At 38.7% G+C, this 20,221-nt stretch overlaps 1 protein-coding gene across 2 annotated transcripts in view; it reads right to left on the minus strand.

Annotated features, from left to right (window-relative positions):
- ppih (peptidylprolyl isomerase H (cyclophilin H)) overlaps positions 1–19,942 on the minus strand; it is a 122,872-nt gene extending 102,930 nt beyond the window's left edge. Inside the window, exon 1 of one of the 2 annotated variants that reach the window (XM_039755670.1) lies at positions 19,761–19,942. Coding sequence is in view for 1 of the 2 variants with exons in the window: in XM_039755669.1 (XP_039611603.1) it covers positions 1,725–1,790 (66 nt within the window). In the remaining variant the exon portion in view is untranslated. Of the gene's footprint in view, positions 1–1,724; positions 1,932–19,760 lie in introns of those variants that run through there. The other variant, XM_039755669.1, reaches the window with a different exon arrangement.
- Positions 19,943–20,221: the final 279 nt, after the last annotated feature.

Raw genomic sequence — 20,221 nt, forward strand, 5'->3', positions numbered from 1 at the left:
AAGTTTTACATGTCAGGATTGTTCAACCAATTTTGAATACAACTAATCTTGTCCTATTGCATAGCCCATCACTCAGACATAAATTACGATACATCCTTTTTTCAACACTAATTCTGCCAGTGGAAGACCGGACGGTGTTAACGGTTGTAGATATTCCACGGCATATTGTAAGTTGATGTTGTCATCTTCTGCATCATCATCACCACCACCACCAACTGATTCAGCATAGTCTATCGATATGTATTTAACCAAGTTGCCATGTAACTGATCAACAATTTTCGTGTAAATTCATTTGACTTCGTTTCTCGGTGCTAGGGTTGCCCGTGTACTCATTTCTTCTGTTGATAACTCTTTGGGATGAAATTCTTCAATAAGATTTGGAAATAATAAGTCTTCTTTTATTGGGAACTTAAAGTGAGGAAAATGTAAAAAGTTATAAGAGCTGAGAGCGCAGGAACTGTGTCTGACAAAAACATTCACTCGAATGAGAGGTGAGAGGACCGTGGGCGTGGTTAAAAAATGGTTCAGAGTAGGGCGGGACTTCAGAAAATCTCTTGGCAATAGGCTCATCTCAAGATTTTCTTTTATAATAGAGATATCATAAAATGTATGCGATATATCTTGATATATAAATTTAGTTTAGGATATCTCAATTACAGTGGAAGCCCACTTTAATAGAGAGTAAGACATTGAAGGATATGTGTGCAAGATATCTCCAATGGAAGTCAACGTGAAGATAACAAATATATTGTAAGATATCTTGAAATAACACCCAGACTATTTTGAAATACCTGAAATCCATGTCAAGATAGCTTAAAAGGACAAACATTCCCGCATAAAATATGAGCAATTTTATGATAAGTCATTTTGAGATAACTTGGGCTGCATTTAAGGTAGCTCAAGATGTGCACAGCCATTTAAGTTACTTTGAAGTGTATGAGAAACATCTCAAAATACACTAAAATATCTGAAAATACAGAAGAAACATGGACTTTCTGATATCTATAACCCATTTCAAATAAAAATGTCCACAGTGATGCACATTCTCACTAGTACTTCATTTCTGTTGCAGGTCTCTCATTTTTAAGCCTCTCCACTGCCGATGCCGAACCAATAACAAATCCTTGGGTGGCGGAGTTCAGACGTCACCAATTAAATATTTCATAATTTTAAACAGTCAACCATTACATTTAATGTACAGATTCTATAACAGTTTTTAAAAAATACACTTAGTATCTGTGATATTCATCTATTTTACAAAAATTTTGATAAGTTGCGTTTACACAAAAACGTTACAATAAGGAGTATACTTTTTATGACTACGTTTTGTTTTAAAACGAACTACTTGGTTTTTACCGTTATTTAACAAAATTAACATTGATTTTATTCGAATAATCCTGCAACCTGTGAAACAGATTAATATTTATAAATAAAGTAACAAAAGAGGTTATTATGTTGTATAAAACGAGTCAAGAAGTATGTCGGCTACTTACTGATCGAGCTCTTGTAAACCTTAAACTTGTAGAGTTTGTACCGCTTTGTTGCGGATTATTTTATTTCTCTTTTTAAGGCTAACTATGGGAATTTGTCATTTTCATTGGCAGCATCAAACGTGCTTTTATTTTATTAACTTAATTATTTATTGCCAGCTACACGTTTATCACTGCAGCCACCACACGGCGCGACTTCTGCTGTTCGCTTTACCAGTCTTTGGTTGAACTCACCTGACCACCAATTGTCACATCGAAGAACACGATTGGATTATTGGGATTGCTCGGCTGAATGGCCATGTCTTCTGTAGTCTTGAAGCAGTATTTTTAAAAATAAAAAGGGTTCACCGTGCTCAACACACCACTTTCATCCAGCCAGAATTATTTTAAAAACGAGCCCAGCTACGGTTCACAAAGAGGGACAAACTTTCTCCAAAGCTACGGGTGCTTGGAGGGGACAAACTGTGCGGCGTTTAATCAATCTAAATCAAGCTGTCAAATTCTCAGGATTAATCTTTAACGTGTGTGGGATGTTGATGAAAGAACGACAGGTGACGTCCACATTTTCGTATTCCTGCTAAGTGTTGGAATGATTTTGATTAATGAATTTGATTAAAGCTGGTAGGGAATGTGTCTTCAAACATTTCGCTGTCATCACAGGTGGAACAAACTCTCAATGACACCCAAATTACGATTTTACCATTCATTTATCGACAGATCGTATGACCAGAGTAGCTGCTGGTGTCCGTTCCAATCAGCTAACGGGTGGTAGCCCCGGTGCTCAACAGAAGTGAGTGTTTTGTCATTTGTATTGCGTTGTCTAATAACGGATCGCCCTGTTTTTAGGGGGCTCATCAGTTTATAGCCTGTTTCAGTTTGAATCCAGTTATTTTTTCCATTCAATCGACCGCAGGTTCACGCCCAGCTTGTAGTACTTTACTGCCACCTTCTGTGCTACGTGTGTTACTGTGCTTCAATGAAGAGCAATTAATTTAATATTAACTAGTGGAACACGCGGACCTACTGTACTAAAATACATTACATCGCCTAAATTTATTTGAATTTCTAGAACACACAAGGACATAAGCTTTCGATTAAGACCAATGTCACTGTTCTAAACCCTTTAGTTAATTTAGATTAGGTAAACTTCTTTATTCAGATACATACAGCAGCAGAAACATAAAAACGAGAATACAGACTTACAGGATAAATAATACAGCCAAGTAATCATAAATAAATACATTTATATTGTTCAGATATTTCAAAATGAACTCAACAATCGGGAGGAAGCATTGAATTGCCTAATAGCAGTGGGCAGAAAAGACCGCGGGAGGTGTTTCTTAGCACAACATGGTGGAACAAGCCTGCCCCTAAAAGAGAAGAAGCCACACTGACACCAGGAGAACCTGCGGGCTCCATACTGTTAAGACTGGTATTTGACTTTCATGAGGTGATGCAACAGTGCTAATCACTGTGCCACCTTCTGCTCATCAGTTAAGTTTTAAATGTTACTTATTCCTGTCATCTTCCATATGCAGTACCTTCTCACAGTTATTTTTTTTTTCATGTCATATAATTTTCCACCACATTCAAACCTTTTAAACCCATTTAATTCAATCCAGGATCACCATGTGAGAGGCTGTCCTGGCAGTGCTGGTCACAAGGATAGAGACCAGGCCAGCAGTCCATTGTATGGCTCATATATGTGGTGTGGGGATGGTTTGGGGGGTAGAACTGTAACACTTTTTGGGATGTGCCAAGAAAACCAGAGTAACCATAAGAAGTCAAATCGGAAATTTCAATTTGTCTCATTTTATTATCTTCCCAAATTTGTAGACTGCAAAATGACATACACATACTTAAGATCAGGACAGTCCAGAGAGTGATCTTGGCAGAGGCTGGGTCTAATGGAAAGTGCGATAAAAAACAAGAGCTGGGCTGCCTGTTATTGGCCACCAGAAAAAGGGGGCAAGCACACAGTACTTTCGAAATGTAAAACAAAGTCGTCACAGAGTCGTGTAATTGTCATGCCCTACAATATCAAGTCTTGTAATCAGACATCCTCTGGAGATCAGATCAGCAACTGCACTCCTCAAGTCTGACATCTCCTCTGACTAGAAGTCGTGTAACATGCCACCAGCCGTGGCTCAGTAGGTGAAGACGCAGGCCCAAACCACAGACTCTACCATTTAAAGGTGAACTATAAGCGGGAGACTAAGGTGATTACATTTGGGAGGTGGTATTTATTATTATTAATTAATTAATTTATTTATTTTAAACAATCTAAACCCTGACTTGTGAACATTTGGTCTCAACACAGCTGTCTAACACATATTAGCCCTGTTGTACTGTCTCCCTATTATAAAAGAAAATCTTGAGACAAGACTGTTGCCAAGAGATTTTTTTAAGTCCCGCCCTCCTCTCAACCATTTCCGGTTAACGGCCCACGCCCACGGTCCTCTCACCTCTAATTTGAGTGAATGCTTTCGTTAGATACAGTTCCTGCACTCTCAGCTCTTAAACATTTTTAAATTTTCCTCACTTCATGTTCCCAATAAAAGAAGACTTATTATGTCCAAATCTTATTGAAGAATTTCATCCTGAAGGGCTATAAACAGAAGAAATGAATACACGGGCAATCCTAGCACTGAGAAACGATGAAGTCAAATGAATTAACGTGAAAATTGTCGATTGGTTACCTGGCAAATTGGTTAAATGCGTATCAATAGACGTCTGCTGGCTGAGTTACTGTTGAAAGAAGGATGTATTTATCATAATGTTATTGCGTAATTTTATGCAATGGGACAAGATTAGTTATATTCAAGGTTGGTCGAACAATTCTGACAATTTTAACAGGTGACAAGTAAGGTAACATAGTACATCTTCTGCGGATAACATTAGACACTAAAGGAGATCTGGATATGCCATTTGTATTAAAACGTTTACAGTTTCTCATTAGAATAGCTTTTGCTTTGACAATTAACAAATCACAGGGACAAATGTTTGAAAAAGTCGGTTTATTTATTAGAGAGAAAGAAACGATATTCACTCACGTTGTGTTGTCACGATATAAGTCCAAACACGGAATCAAAATTCAATGCGATATTGACCAAAAGTTAATTCAAAAAATACACTTTTACTGTAAAACTTCAGTAAAAACTAAGTTTAAAAAGTATTTGTATGTTAATTTTAAAGCCAAACAGAATGAAAACGTATAATGAAATGAATACCTGTAACACAACATGAAATATACTTTTCTTTCAATTTATTACGTTAATTACTCGCTGTAATGTAATATAGTTAGTTCTGTTATGCATATGTATCAATTCCCATGAAAATAACAATCTGTTTAAATTGTCCATTCGCTTCTCCATATGCAAGCGACAGAGCCACAAAGTGGCTAGTGTATAGTGCCCGCATGGGGGTTGGCGAGCGAAGCTGGCAGGGGGCAGAGCCCTCTAGTTTTATATCATTTTCGCTTATTAGCGGTGTTTGGTCTTTACGACTGACAGCCTACATGAGCCTTTCACAGGTAGTCTTTAAAGTGCCAGGATGGCATACACTTTACAACCTTGGCATTTCTGACATCATATATTTAACACTGTAAACGAGTTCTGTGACAAAAGAAAGAGGCGCACACACACAACGACCATGCAACATGTGCAGGTTTGTATCGTTCAGCGCCAGGACACAAAATAGGCAGATCACTAAACCCCACACTGTTAAAAATGGCTGTTAATTTTGCAGTGTAAAACTTTTAACAACTGTAAAATGAAGGATGGTAAAGCACTGTTTAAGTAAAAGCCCTGAAATGTGCAGACCAATATAAAGTTTTTATACTGTTAACCCATTAAAATTTTTTTTTTTCGTTAAAAAATGATAACCACAGCACCAAAAAATGAGATAATGCCATATGAAAGGGAATCATATTCTCTACCTTCCATTTTCTCTCTATTATATAAAAAAAAATCTTGGGACGAGACAAGACTGTTTCAGAGAGACAAGATTTTCACATCCCGCGAGACAAGACTTTGTGCCAAGAAATGAATTAAAAACCTAACAGGTCCTAGCGGGGGAAGAAATAAAAGACAAAGAGTAGAAGAAGAAAAGACAGAGTAGAAGACAAAGTAGAACGTCGTAAGGAATTAAAAAACGTTGGCGCGATACACATGCAGAGCAGGTTAGAGATTATGAAAGTACTAAAATTCGAAAGTCTCAAAAAAATGATAGCAAAGATTGCATTAGCGAAAACAAACAAATTATTACTCAGTAACATAATGGAACAGTAAAAAGAGATGGAATATATGGACATAGGTGATATGACAGAAGTATGAAGATATTGTTCGGCTTTAAAGTTTAATTTGGAGACTTGTAGATTGTCAAATTCATGTTGCCATCAGAGAAAAGTAGTTTTTCTTCTCAATGAAGATGCAGATCCGCGAGAAATAAAAGATTTGTTACTTGGTGAAAGTGAAATCCACAAACACTACAGGAAAAATATCTGAATCTACAATAATCTGCTTGCATTCGTATCATTCAATGCTTAAAACGTAGATTTACATGATTCAGGACCACACGCTATGAGAATCTGTGGTCCCGCAGCAATTAAAGCTACTACAAGTTTAATTTCAAAGAAACCACAATTCGGGCAGGAAATCGAAAGAGTTAAATGATCGGACAAAATTAGAAATTGTACAGCCAACAATGGATACAATTTCATATATCCAAAAGCATTGCACATTGCACAAATTTTATCGGAAAAACACGGACAAAGAAGTTTTCTTGAATTTTTACATGAATCTGAACGATCACACAAGCATATATAATAAACCAACATTTGACGAATTGTCAGCAATAATAGTTTCGAAAGACAGAGTTGATATTCGTGTTTTTGGATAAACACAAATATCATCACGATTCGTTGCAAGCGGCAGATCTGGGAAATGACTAGTGCATAGGGCCTGCACAGGGGTTGGCGAGTGAAGTGAGCAGGGGGCAGAGCCCCCTAGTACTGTTTAAAGAAAAGCTGCAGTTTGCTGACTGTGTGTGGTTTGCTCTAATGCACTGTCACATGGTTACCAAGAACAGATATTGTATAACTTTAAACAACGACCTTACATTAATTTAACTGAAAATGATCTTATGCACAGTATTTGCTTTATGTAGCTGCTTCTTCAATAAATACTTTGAATTAATATGCACCCAACGTAAAATAAGTTACGTGTGTGGCTGCTATATAGAATATGATACAATTGTTTTAGAGTTTAAACATTTCCTTTTTTTTTTTTTTTGGCATCAGTTTCCAAATTTGCATACAGTTATGATATTTACGCAAGGAAACGCCCCCTTTTACCATATTGTTCCTAGTGATCTGCATACCTTTGGACACTGGGGAAAAAACTTAAACAGAGTTAGCAAACTTATCAAAAGTGCTGAATGGTGCTGAATGGTCCTTTAGGTTTTGGAAGCTGATTTATGGTCGGTTGTTTTTGATTAACTGGCAAACCTGTAGGACACCACACACCACAAATGGTTTTATATTTATTACAGAGCATGCATTGTCGTTAAACCTTCACTTTTATTGTAATGTGCTGTGAAGAAAAATGTTATTTACTTTGTAATATACAGCTTTAAAAATGTATACTGTATACCTAAAATAGTGTCACCTTATCTTTCACAATAAAATTTTACAGTAAGCTGGCAGCTGTGTACATTTAACATTTTTACCGTGTAGCGTGAATATGTAATCTTCCCCTCAGTTAGTGGCCAAGAGGAATGCCACACAAAACAACAAAAATATTGATAAACACCAGGAAATGTCACGCGTCACCTCGCATAGCCAGTTCTGCATGCACACACAGAGTGACCACTGGGACATTCACATGTCGTCTGGTGCCCAATGCTGCCCACTGCTTTGCAATACCTTTTCCCTTGCATGAATTTTCAGGACTCCAGAATTTTTCTCGTCTGCTCCATCATGCACAGTACTTTAGTAACTGGTACCTCCATCCAGTTCAGGTCACTCCTCACACAGACTGGCAACACTGGACCTCTCGATCCTCGTGGCACCCTTGTTTAAAAAGGGTGAGGTACAGGATACCCAGCGCTTCATAGAAAGCAGTGGGACAGACAGGATATTTCTGGAGATTTTGACTTCCGCCAGATGGCTCCATGTTGTCTCTAAGTGTTGTACCCCTGCTTCAGTGCTGCAGGTATTTGGCCCCAGGTGAGTGATAAAGTGCTTCTGTCTGCTACAATGCAATGCATGTTACACCTCTTTCATAATACTATCATAAAAATTATTCTATGGTGTATTAACATAAATAATTTGCATAATTAGTGAAAAATGTAGAAAAAAACTATCATACAAAGAAAGTGGAGATCGTCTGCAGCATTTATATGTAAGGATATATATGATATATTGTATATGTGCACACATTTTTATGATTCATGTCATTCTAATTCTTAGGATCCTTATCATTGGAGAGTGCGCTGGCCCAAACAATGGATTTCAAAGACATCATTCTTTATGAAGTCAAGGGAAAAATCAGTTTTGAATTTCAGTGATTTGTATTTTTAGAATTGTAAAGAGCTTTAATTAAACATTACTGTTATTTATGTTTTAAAATTTTTCTTTTTGTAAAATGAAATTACCATCAAGGAATTAACCTCAGGGCGGCACGGTGGCGCAGTGGTACCACTGTTGCCTCACAGTTAGGAGACCCGGGTTCGCTTCCCGGGTCCTCTCTGCGTGGAGTTTGCATGTTCTCCCCGTGTCCTGCGTGGGTTTCCTCCGGGCTCTCCGGTTTCCTCCCACAGTCCAAAGACATGCAGGTTAGGTGGATTGGCGATTCTAAATGGTCCCTAGTGTGTGCTTGGTGTGTTTGTGTGTGTGTGTGTGTGTGTGTGTGCCCTGCGGTGGGTTGGCACCCTGCCCAAGATTGGTTCCTGCCTTGTGCCTTATGTTGGCTGGGATTGGCTCCAGCAGACCCCCGTGACCCTGTGTCTTTTTATTATATATTTTTAGTTATGCTTGTGCATTTTGTAAAATATACTCAGTTCTAAAATGCTAATAAATCAATTTAATAGATGACATTTAAACTACCAGATTACAAACAAAATGCTATAAAGTTAAAAGTGTATTAAGTGGTTAAGCAGCAATAATCCTCTTACTGTTATACAAAGAGCTGCATGATTGGCAGGGGAGTTTTGGGGACATGGGTGCCATATGCAGTTTCTTTTTTTTATCTTTATATATTTTATTTTATTAAAATCAAAAAACATTCCATACATGCAAGTCAAGTTAAAAAAAACTGGTTTGAAATAAAATCACCCCCCCACCCATCGTATGCAGTTTCTACTAGAGCTGATCCTGCCCAGGCCACCAATCCAGGCAGATATGACAGCGCCAGGGAATTCCCTAAGAGGAGCTGGAGACTGATTCTGGGATGGGCCATTTTTCTTAGCCTGTTCCAACCACTGATACATTGAAATTACAAAAGGATGTGGAAAGTCAAAGTGAGAACATAGCAGGCTGACCGAGTCTGCTACCCCCTTCCACAGTTGTAGGGATACACTGAACCCAAGGTGTTGGGTTTGGAGTCTGCTTATTATTGCATCATAGAGCCCAGCTTTATCCAATTCTGTACTCTGCAGCCAAACCCATAAGGCAGGAACCATTCTTGGGTGGGGGCCGCTCCTTTCACGTGGGGACAATTTAAAAAGCTACTACTAATATTACATTGTGCTTCACTTCCTCAAAAGATGGAACCAATGCAAGGTAAAGACTCCACTGTTCTAATATAGGATAACTTTACATTTAAGCCCCACTTCACTTTCACAGTATTTAATTCATGGAAGTCATATGGGCAGGGGTCCCCAACTCTGTTACTGGAGGGCCGCAGTTGCTGCATGTTTTCATTCTAACCCTTTTCTTAATTAGTGACCTGTTTTTTCTGATAACTAACCTCTTTTGAATTTATTTTCATTAACTTACTCTTGAAGACTCAGACCCCTTAATATTTTCTTTTTCCTTAAGTAGCCAAATTATAATGAGATACAAAATGAGCCAAAACGACCAGCAAACTGTGAAGATCATACAATATCTGAAAATAAAGAAAGGTGAAGGTCTCAGGAATGTTGATCTGCTCAGGTCCTCAGAACATTTGAACAGTGCTCTTAGAAAAGAGAAAATCAGCAATTTTGGAAATGTATTCTACTTCACAATGAGAGCAGCAACAGGCTATGGAATTAAAGAACAGGTTTAATTAACAAGAAGACTCGGCGTCTAATTAAGCAACTGCTTGGAATGAAATTGGTTGGAGTTTGAGGCCCTGCCTTAGTGGGTCTTCTGTTGGCTCACTCACTTCACATTTCATTTCTCTTTGGGTGCCGTTTAAGGAAAGAAATTAAGCAATTTAGAGGAAGGATGAAGAAATTCAGGGGAACAAATCTTCAAAAACAAGTCAATTAAAATGAAAGGAAAAGAAGTTAATTAGCAGCAAAAACAGGTCACTAATTAAGAAAAGGGTTAGAATGAAAACTTGCAGTTACTGTGGCCCTCCAGTTTGAGTTTGAGACCACACGGCATCAGAAATCTTTACATTGATAACAAGTTTGCACCTCTATATCATCTCTGTTTTAAATACCCATATTTTTCTATTTACGAGTTAAGCACTTTATAAAAAAGAATTTGCCTAACTTCCCTCATCCTCCATCAATGCTCACATCTAAACATATTTGTATTATTATTGAGAAGAATATTGGTGGTTGTTCTGGACTATGCTGAATAATCTCCCAGTGCTTACCACTAGACCACCTTGGGCAATGCTAGGAAAGGCAGCCAAAGAGAAAAGCGAGGTGAAGTAAGCCAGTTGATGGCCAGCTGCTTGGGTGACATTTAATGAAGAAAAAAAAGGAAGCAATTCAGAGGACTGAAACTTAAAAAATAAGTCAATTAAAATAAGGGTAAAAAGAATTGAATTAGCAGCAAAAACTGGTTACTAATTAAGAAACGTTTTAGAATGAAAACCTGTTGCCACAGTATGAGGTGGTCCAGATCTAATTATGCAATTTTCATTACGCTATAACTTATTAGGTTTATTACATAGAAAATCACCTGAAAAATCCCAGACCATCGAGAAGTGTGCGAACTGACGACATGAAGAATCGTCTACGCGCCAAACTGGAATCGTCCCCTCTTACGAGGTGTGGCAGAAAAGTAATGAGACTGGCAACACTGCGCTGTTGTCCTTGATAGAGCACGTGTATCAGTACCCTCCATAGCTCAGTGCGAGTTTCAACTCCTTCCGTTAACTACGTGATTTTTGTAACTGTTATTAGCAAAGTTGTGTTTTTGGTTGTGCGTCACGCAAAATGGAACAGCGGAATTTGGAGCAACGTTGTTCCATTAATGCCATTAAATTTTGTGTTAAGCTTGGAGAATCGACAAGTGTGACGTTTGAAAAGTTAAAACAGGCCTATGGGGAACATTCTTTATCCCGAGCTCAAGTTTTTCAGGGAGGCCTTCAACTTTGAAAACCAATAAAAACATCGAACGTGTGAACACTCTTGTGAGATCAGACCGTCGTTTAACATTAAGAATGTTGAGTGAACAATTAAATTTGAACAGATTTACCGTTCATCAAATTTTGACTGAACATTTGCACATGCGAAAGGTCTGTGCCAAAATGGTTCCGAAAAACCTCACAATTGAGCAGAAGGACAATCGAAAAAACGCATTCCTGTGGTTCCCCAGCCCCCTTATTCACCTGACCTCAGTCCGTGTGACTTTGTCCTTTTCCTAAACTGAAAAATGTCCTCAAAGGACGTCATTTCGGGAGATTAGAAAACATCCAAAAGAGTGTAACGGGCATGCTGAAGACCATACCGGTTGAAGACTTCCAGCGCTGCTACCAACAGTGGGAACAACGTCTCCATCGGTGTGTAGCTGCCCAAGGGAACTACTTTGAAGGGGATAACATTGATGTTTGAAAAAAATAAAAACTTTGGTAAATATAAAATCAGTCTCATTACTTTTCTGCCACACCTCGTAAATCAAAGTCATCCAGATGATCTGGATCTGCATAATTAGATCTGGACCACCCTGTAGAGTTGGAGACCCCTGGCCTACAACAAGTATTCACCTCATGGAAGTTTTCACATTATACTGTTATACAACTTATAATTGCAGTGAATTTAATTTGGACTTTTTGACACTGATCAATGGAAAAAGACTTGTTTTAATGTTAAAGTAAAAACAGATCTCTGCAAAGGTGTCTAAATTAATGATAAATATAAAACTCCAGTAACGGCACACTGCACGATAACATGCAGTGAATACACATGACTTGAGCATTCCTAGTTTCATCCTCTTTCTCTGTACGTTTAGCATTCGTTTGTTCAGAGGCTGATTAAGTCAGTGTTTGTATTGCAATCACTTAGTACGTTTTTCTTAATTTTTCACATAAGCTGGCACTTAAGTCTTCAATCTGCCTCAAGAATGATTTAAGATATGAAGAGGTAGGGGAAGTGACGGCGAAGGTGGTAGGGAATGAGAACGGCGCCCGTACACATACACGACATGGCCGCCCTGCTGCCTGCTGCCAAGAGTTGATTCTTCAATAAAATGAAATAAAAATAAACACAGTAATAAAAATCATCACCCTGGAAGTGGACAGTAGAGGTCATGTAGTATATGTGTACCAAATTTCACATCAACGGGTTAAATGGTTTGTGAGCTACAGGTGATTTAAAATCCTGGACAGACAAACGGACAGCTCAAGTAGCATATTATACTGTATAAGAAGACAAAATAATAGTTTCCTTAATGATGGTCTTACTCACCATCTAAAATGCTGCCAGCAGACCTTCGTGACTATATATGACTACATCTCACAAAGCAAAGTCATTGTGAAAGATACGCAGTAATTCTGAAAATCAGAGTGAAAACACTTTACAAAGACTCGCAGAAGCTGATGAGGGTCAAAATGACTGTAGTGCCCACCTGCAACCCTCTTAGTTTCTACCCTTGTTGACTGTAGCAAATGGCAGCACTAGTTGACTAGGACTGCTGCCTTGCTCGCAGCTTCGGGCACATGGATTGTGCTCACCATTTTAGATCCCACACATTCTCTTCTGTTTCTTCCCACTTTCTTCATGTCATGTTGTTGGATTATCTATTTGGGAAATCAGGCGAGTGCCCAGGAGGCACCAGGGCATGGGGTTGGCGCACATAAACCAAAAAAATGTACACAGGAAACCCTAGCCTAACACCTCAGAAGCTTCACGATGGCTAAGTCTGCACATCAGCATTTGCAAATGAGCCCCACTGTGCAAAAAAATACATAAATAAATAAATAAAAAAAAAATAATACTAAGTTCACAAGTGGGTGCTGGCTTGCTTCACATCTGCTTTCTGTACAACCTGAGGTGTTGTCAGTTTAGACAACATAATGGATTGGCGCCAGCTTAGGTGTGGGCATGCTCTTTACCAGTGGTTCTCAAACTCTCATATGGCTGTTACTTCTGTTTTTAAATGGACTCCAAGCCAATTGAAACAGGCAGTTATTTCCCTGTTTCTGTGTTTTGGGGTCAATGCAGAAGTTTGAAAACTACGTTTAGTCAATTTTTATTAGAATGCACGAGGTATTTCTGGATCTATATATATCTACAATGTTTTTTTATTTCCATTCTTAACATTTTCATGACCATCCTGATTTACATTCAGACTTTCCACATATTCTAGTTATTTACTAGCGAGCACGTCAGTGAGTCTGACATCGTGGTAGCTGCACCCTTTCAGCATTCAGTGCTGTTTGCACATCGGTCTGCTCTTCTCATTGTTAATTGTAGCTATTAGGGTACAATTAACACAGAAACAGTGACATTAATAGGAAACAAAACAAAAGAGGGTTCAGCATTTAAAGCTATATTAGAAATAGAAGTCTCATAAATAAATGTAAAAAAAAAAAATCACACTAATATGCTCTGCTGAATGCAGAAGAAGAGAAAAGAAGAAGCTAATTAAATGAGATCAACTGAAGATTGATTGTGAAACTGGTGGGAACAAAAACGGGAAAGACACACAGACACGTATCCCGTCATTAAGGTGAAAAGCTCTATTGATGGGAACAAAAAGTTTGTTTGTTCATATATTCATTCAATCTATAATATATCTATATCTAAATATTGTGACTCATGAGTCGCTATCTTGCATCCCAAAAACGAGGCTGAGTCTCGATACTTGAGCAATACCAGCTTAATTCTACTTGGTTATTTATTGTAGCGGGATCTACCACTCTCCTACCCACAGACAGGCAAATGGGCAGAGTTGCCACCAGGTCAGTGGCCAAGTTATCCTGTTCCCTGCATTTATAATGTTTCTTGCATCACTCATCAGCGATAGGCCAAATAGCGAGACTGCGATAGGCTCGGATTTGTTTCTGCAACACTATGCTGCTGCGTTCCGAACCTGCGGTTGCAGGACAAGCAGCCCGCCACAGATGCGGCAATCATGCTTTGATATGCTGCCCCGTTGAGGGGGTCCTAAAAGCAAACAATATAATGCATATCTATATATAATCTTATACAGTGCCTTCCCTACCCATCCCTTGCTTATATAGTGCCTTACATGCCTCTTTATATATCTATATATAATCTTATATTGTGACTTTCTTACCTATCTCTTGCTTATATAGTGCCTTTCTTGCCTCCTTATACATTTATATATACTAGGGAGCTCTGTCCCCTGCCCGCTTCACTCGCCAACCCCTGGCCAGGAACTACACGCTAGCAAGGCATATGGGGAAGCGGATGTACAATTTAAACAGATTATTAATTTCTTGGGAATTGTTACATATGTATAACTAACTTTTTTACATTACAGCGAGCAATTAACCAGAGTAAAAATTGTACAATGTAATAAATTGAAAGAAAATTAAGTTTCATGTTGCATTAGATGTATTTGTTGTGTTATACGTTTTTGTTCTGTTTGGCTTTGAAATTAACACGCAAATACTTTTTAAACTTACACTTTTGCAGTTTGTAAATGTTTCTCCCTGTGATTTGTTATTTGTCATAGCAAAAGCTATTCTAACAGGAAACTAAACATTTTAATACAAATGGCATATGAAGATCTCCTTTGGTGCCTAATGTTTTACCTTTTTTTGTCACCTATTAAAATTTTATACGTGTCTGCATGGGTTTCCTCCGGGCGCTCCGGTTTCCTCCCACAATCCAAAGACATGCAGGTTAGGTGGATTGGCAATTCTAAATTGACCCTAGTGTGTGCTTGGTGTGTGGGTGTGTTTGTGTGTGTCCTGCGGTGGGTTGGCACCCTGCCCAGGATTGGTTCCTGCCTTGTGCCCTGTGTTGGCTGGGATTGGCTCCAGCAGACCCCCGTGACCCTGTATTCGGATTCAGCGGGTTAGAAAATGGATGGATGGATGGAGAATAGTTCAACCAATTTTCAATACAACTAATCTTGTCGTATTGCATAGCCCATCACTCAGACATAAATTACGCAATAACATTACGATACATCCTTTATTCAGCAGTAATTCGGCCGATGGAAGACTGGACGGTGTTAATGGTTGTAGATATTCTACAGCAGGGGTGCCCAATGCGTCGATCGGTAGATCGCACAGATAGTGCAGGTCGATAGCATGGCATTCAAAAAAAAATTTTTTTAAACGTTAGTCTACCATATATCCTCCATATGGCATTTGCCTCTTGATTGACATACAGGGCGGCCAGTCTGAGATCTCTTCTCTTCTAGCACACTGGTCATCCCGCTCGCACGATCAAACGCGTAAGCTACTGCAAAACTCCGGCTGTTATCTAGTTAGCCTTCCAATTTATATCAACTAAAAAAGGGATTTAAAAAAAATTGTTTGGGGAGGGTAAGGGCTGGATGTGGAATTGGAAGAGGTTTTATTTTCTCACAATGTCACAATCGAAGAGCGTTTGTCTGATCTGTCAATCTATCATTGCTATTCCAAAGACGGAAAATGTGGAGAGGCTCTTTCGAACTGTACATAAAAACTACAAAACTGACTTCCTTCTGAAAAGCAATCTGAGAAAGAGAAAGGAGAGAGAACTAAAATCGCAGTTAATCGGACAGCAAACATTTTTCACTCGGCTGAATTCAAAAGCTCCTTGACTGAATTATTCGACTTTTTCCCACATGAAGATTATTAAATCCAAATAATGTAGTGATCATAAATGTATTGAATTGTTATTGTGCCATAAAGGTTATTCAGTTATGCAAGGTACAACAACATATATTTTATGCATAAAGTATACTCAGTATATATATATATATATATATATATATATATATATATATATATATATATATATATATATATATATATATATATATATATATAAGGCAAAGTCCTCACTCACTCACTCACTCACTCATCACTAATTCTCAAACTTCCCGTGTAGGTAGAAGGCTGAAATTTGGCAGGCTCATTCCTTACAGCTTACTTACAAAAGTTGGGCAGGTTTCATTTTGAAATTCTTCGCGTAATGGTCATAACTGGAACCTATTTTTCTCCATATACTGTAATGGATGTTAGCTCAATGGCCATGGGGGGCGGAGCTGCATGTGACATCATCACGCCTCCCACGTAATCACGTGAACTGACTGTGACCACAGTACGTAGAAAAGAAGGAAGAGCTCCCAAAGAGCGCTGAAGAAAAATGCCAAATACTTTATTCGCGAGATACAAGTTTAATGAGAAGACACAAGGTATAAACGAGACTTTGGATCACTTAACGGAGTTAAAATTGCTGTAGCGAGAAACTTTTAAGTGCCGGGTCTTAGCTAACATTAAATAAAGCCATGGACATCGCAACATCACACAAGAGAGCAGCTCATGTGAACTGACTGAACGCAGTACGAGTGATCACTTACTTCCATGCATCAAACCTGTTCAAAAAACGCATTACACAATTGACAAGGTGGGAAAAGAATATGCTCCGAGCTGAGCTCCACAGCTAACGCGGTCTTGCGGAAGCAACTTCGTCACGTTGCCACCAAATACTCACAGAAAAATCCACAAGTTAATACACACGCTGTCTCTAGAGTTTCTCCACACTCAATGTATTCCTCGCATCCCCGTTACACCCTCTGATCTCCCATTTCAATTCAGATGCCTCCAATTTCCAGTAAGGCTCTGCTTCACGATGACAAGTAATAAGTCTCAGGGACAGACTGTACAAAACGATGCCATTGATTTCTGGCAAGATTGCTTTTCTCCTGGACAACTATACGTTGCATTCTCAAGAGTGAGCTCGCGCAGCTTCGTCATATTACAACCAGAGTGCTGAACTGACAACGTGATATATAAAGAGAACTATAATAATCATAATAAACGATCAATAAAACAGTGGAGAACCCGTGGATTAAATTAAAAGGGAGCTTTCTTGGCAAAGCAAGGAAAAAGGATGTCTTTATATGTCATTCGTTTATAAAACAGCGGAGAAGCTGTGTAAAGGCTGCTTCACAAAAAAACAGCAGAGCGCCTTATATGAGCAGGCAGTCAGCTAGAGAAGGGAATCAATAAATATCTATAATCGTAATAAATGAACAAACAATAGCGTACAAGCCGCGGATTAGATAAAGGAAATGGGTACCTGAACAGTACAGTAAGTCTGGAATAGCTACACAATAACTATAAGAATCATAATAAACGAACAATAAAACAGTACAGAACCGTGAAGCAAGGAGAAACGATGGCCTTATATGGCGTTCATTTATAAAGCAGCGGAGAAGCTGTGTGAAGGCAGCTACACAAAAAAACAGCAGAGCGCCACACTCTGAATGTATTCCTGGCATTACCGTTATACCCTCTGATCTCCCATTTCAATTCAAATGCCTCAAATTTCCAGTAAGGCTCTGCTTCACGATGACAGTTAATAAGTCTCAGGGACACACCCTACAAAAGGTTGCCATTGATTTGAGGCAACATTGCTTTCCTCCTGGACAAAACTATATGTTGCATTCTCAAAAGTAATCTCAGTGCACAGCTTAGTCATATTACAACTGGACTGCTGAACTGACAACGTGGTATACAAAGAGATCCTTAACAGATAGTTATTGGTATATTTTCCCTCAGTTTAAAAATGTTTTCTTTTCTTCTTAATAAAAATTTAAAAGCAGTTCTTCGTTGCTGCGAAGCGTAGGGATTTTGCTATATACAGTATATATATGCAGATATATATGTATGTACGTATGTATGTATGTGTATATATATATGTAGATATGTATATATATGTGTATATATACTGTATATGTGGATATGTATATATATATATGTGTGTATATATGTAGATATGTATATACGAGGTGTGGCAGAAAAGTAATGAGACTGATATATATATATATATGACAGTAACACTCATAACAGTGACAAAACAATTACATTGACAATCATGTTACGTTATTTTTAAAATGTTTTCTTTTCTTTTTCATAACTTCTTTAACACACTACTTCTCGCATGAAGCGTGGGTATTTTGCTAGTATATATATATATATATATATATATATATTGTATATATTTTTACAAAGTATATATATATACTGTATATAGCATTTTTAATGTAGGTAGATCATTTCGACCTGGTCATTTTAAAAGCAGCTTGCAAGCCGAAAAAGTGTGGGCACCCCTGTTCTACAGGATATTTTAAATTGATATTTTCATCTTCTGCACCATCACCACCAACTGTTTCAGCATAGTTTCAGCATTAATAGGATTTAACCAATTTGCTGTGTAACCGAATGACAATTTTCTTGTTAATTCGTTTGACTTCATCGTTTCTCTGTGCTAGGATTGCCCGTGTACTCATTTCTTCTGTTGCTAATCCTTCGGGATGAAATTCTTCAATAAGATTTGGACATAATTAGTCTTCTTTTATTGGGAACTTAAAGTGAGGAAAATGTAAAAAATTATAAGAGCTGAGAGCGCAGGAACTGTGTCTGTCAAAAGCATTTGCACGAATGAGAGGTGAGAGGACCGTGGCTGTGGGCCGTTAACCAGAAATGGTTGAGAGGAGGGCGAGACTTGAAAAAAATCTCTTGGCAATAGTCTTGTCTCAAGATGTTCTTTTATAATTGATTATAAATAATCTTATATAGTGCCTTCTCCACTTATCTCTGGCTCATATAGTGCCCTTCTTGCCCCTCTATTGATTGTTCATATAATGCACTTCTTACCTATCTATATCCCTCCAGTGCTGATCAAAGCCCATTTGGAACCCTAGGGCAGGGTTGACAGACATCAGCCCTCATTATCCAGAGCAGGTAGTCCACAATATTGGATATTGATGACTGGGGGAGAGGGTCCCACTCGGTTTCCAATGCATGCCTGTCCAATAGCATATTGAAGTACAGAAGGCAGACTTTTAGGTGTGCGTGTGTACAGAAATACAGAAGCCACCCCTTTCTTGACATAATGTGGATATTATGCTCATGATTCCACGACCACGGTCCCCCTTGGTGTCATCTAATGGATTGGTTGGTTCTGTATCTATCTGTCTACAGTATATAGCACAATTTTAAATCTGGCTACCTAGTCGGTGCACTAAAGGAAAAACAACACAAGGAGTCTAGAAATACAGCAACATCACAAAATGCGCCCAAGGTTGCTAAATGTTATTCTCATAAGACATTTAGTGAAGTAGAGTACGTTGCATGTGATGTGTCACTTTGTGTGTGTGTGAGCGTGGTGGTAGAGGACTATGGTGGGGAGACCAGTTGAGCTTAGCTTATTGCCAGAGGACCCATACTGTATTTTGCAGGACCCAAGCTGGATCATACTGCTCCATGTGTTGCTGGGCTCATTTCCTGCCAGCTTCAGCTCCTCTCAACCCTCCACAGTTGGTCCTGGCTCGTTTGGCTTGGAACACAACATGTGAACACATCAATGGAGAAGGATGAATGAACATGAATGACTGCAGATGTCTTAAATTCAAGTGTTCTTTTCGGTCATACATTGTACATTATTTCATGATTTGAATCACCAAGTTACAGTAATGCTTGAAGCGGGCACATTACTGCACACATCATGCTTTTTGCTGAAGGTTGGTTCAGGTTGAACAATTATGGATTCAACAGTTTTCTAACTAAAAAACCTGAAGCTCAGTATACTTTGTGGATTGAGCAGGCAGGCCCGGTTCTCTCGTATTTGTAGGGGTGAACATGTACAATAACAAACACAGCTGAGGCAGGACAGGACAACAAGAAGGCTTGGGTCACTCACCTGTAAGTCAGCATGAACACTTCCCTGCTCTTCCCGTGATATCAGGACATGGCCTTTTGGCTTGTTCTGCTCTCTGATTTTCTACCCTCACTCCAACATTTTCTCAGGAAAGTCGATTGCAACTGAGGAAGAAGAGATGCACAATGTGGGGAGTATACCACGCAAGAAGCCAAAAGTTGCCAGAGGTACAACACATTCAAGCCTAACTGACAAGAAGCCATTCAGCCTGTTTAATGAGCGACACCACCCATTCGGGGTCTGCCTCAGCACAATGGGCCTGTCCCAATATGCCTTTGTAAGATTTTTTTAATCAAAAAAAAACATTGAAATGAGGGCCTCGTTTGCTGTATCTGTCATCCTGGTTATTAATAACTTGACTGCGTAACTTTAGATGCCTGCAGTCGGCTTCAGGCAATCCACACCAGTCAGGCTGTTTGCAGTGTCATTTTTCACAGTGACAG

This window comes from Polypterus senegalus, chromosome 6, assembly GCF_016835505.1.
Source record: "Polypterus senegalus isolate Bchr_013 chromosome 6, ASM1683550v1, whole genome shotgun sequence".
Taxonomy (NCBI): Eukaryota; Metazoa; Chordata; class Cladistia; order Polypteriformes; family Polypteridae; genus Polypterus; species Polypterus senegalus.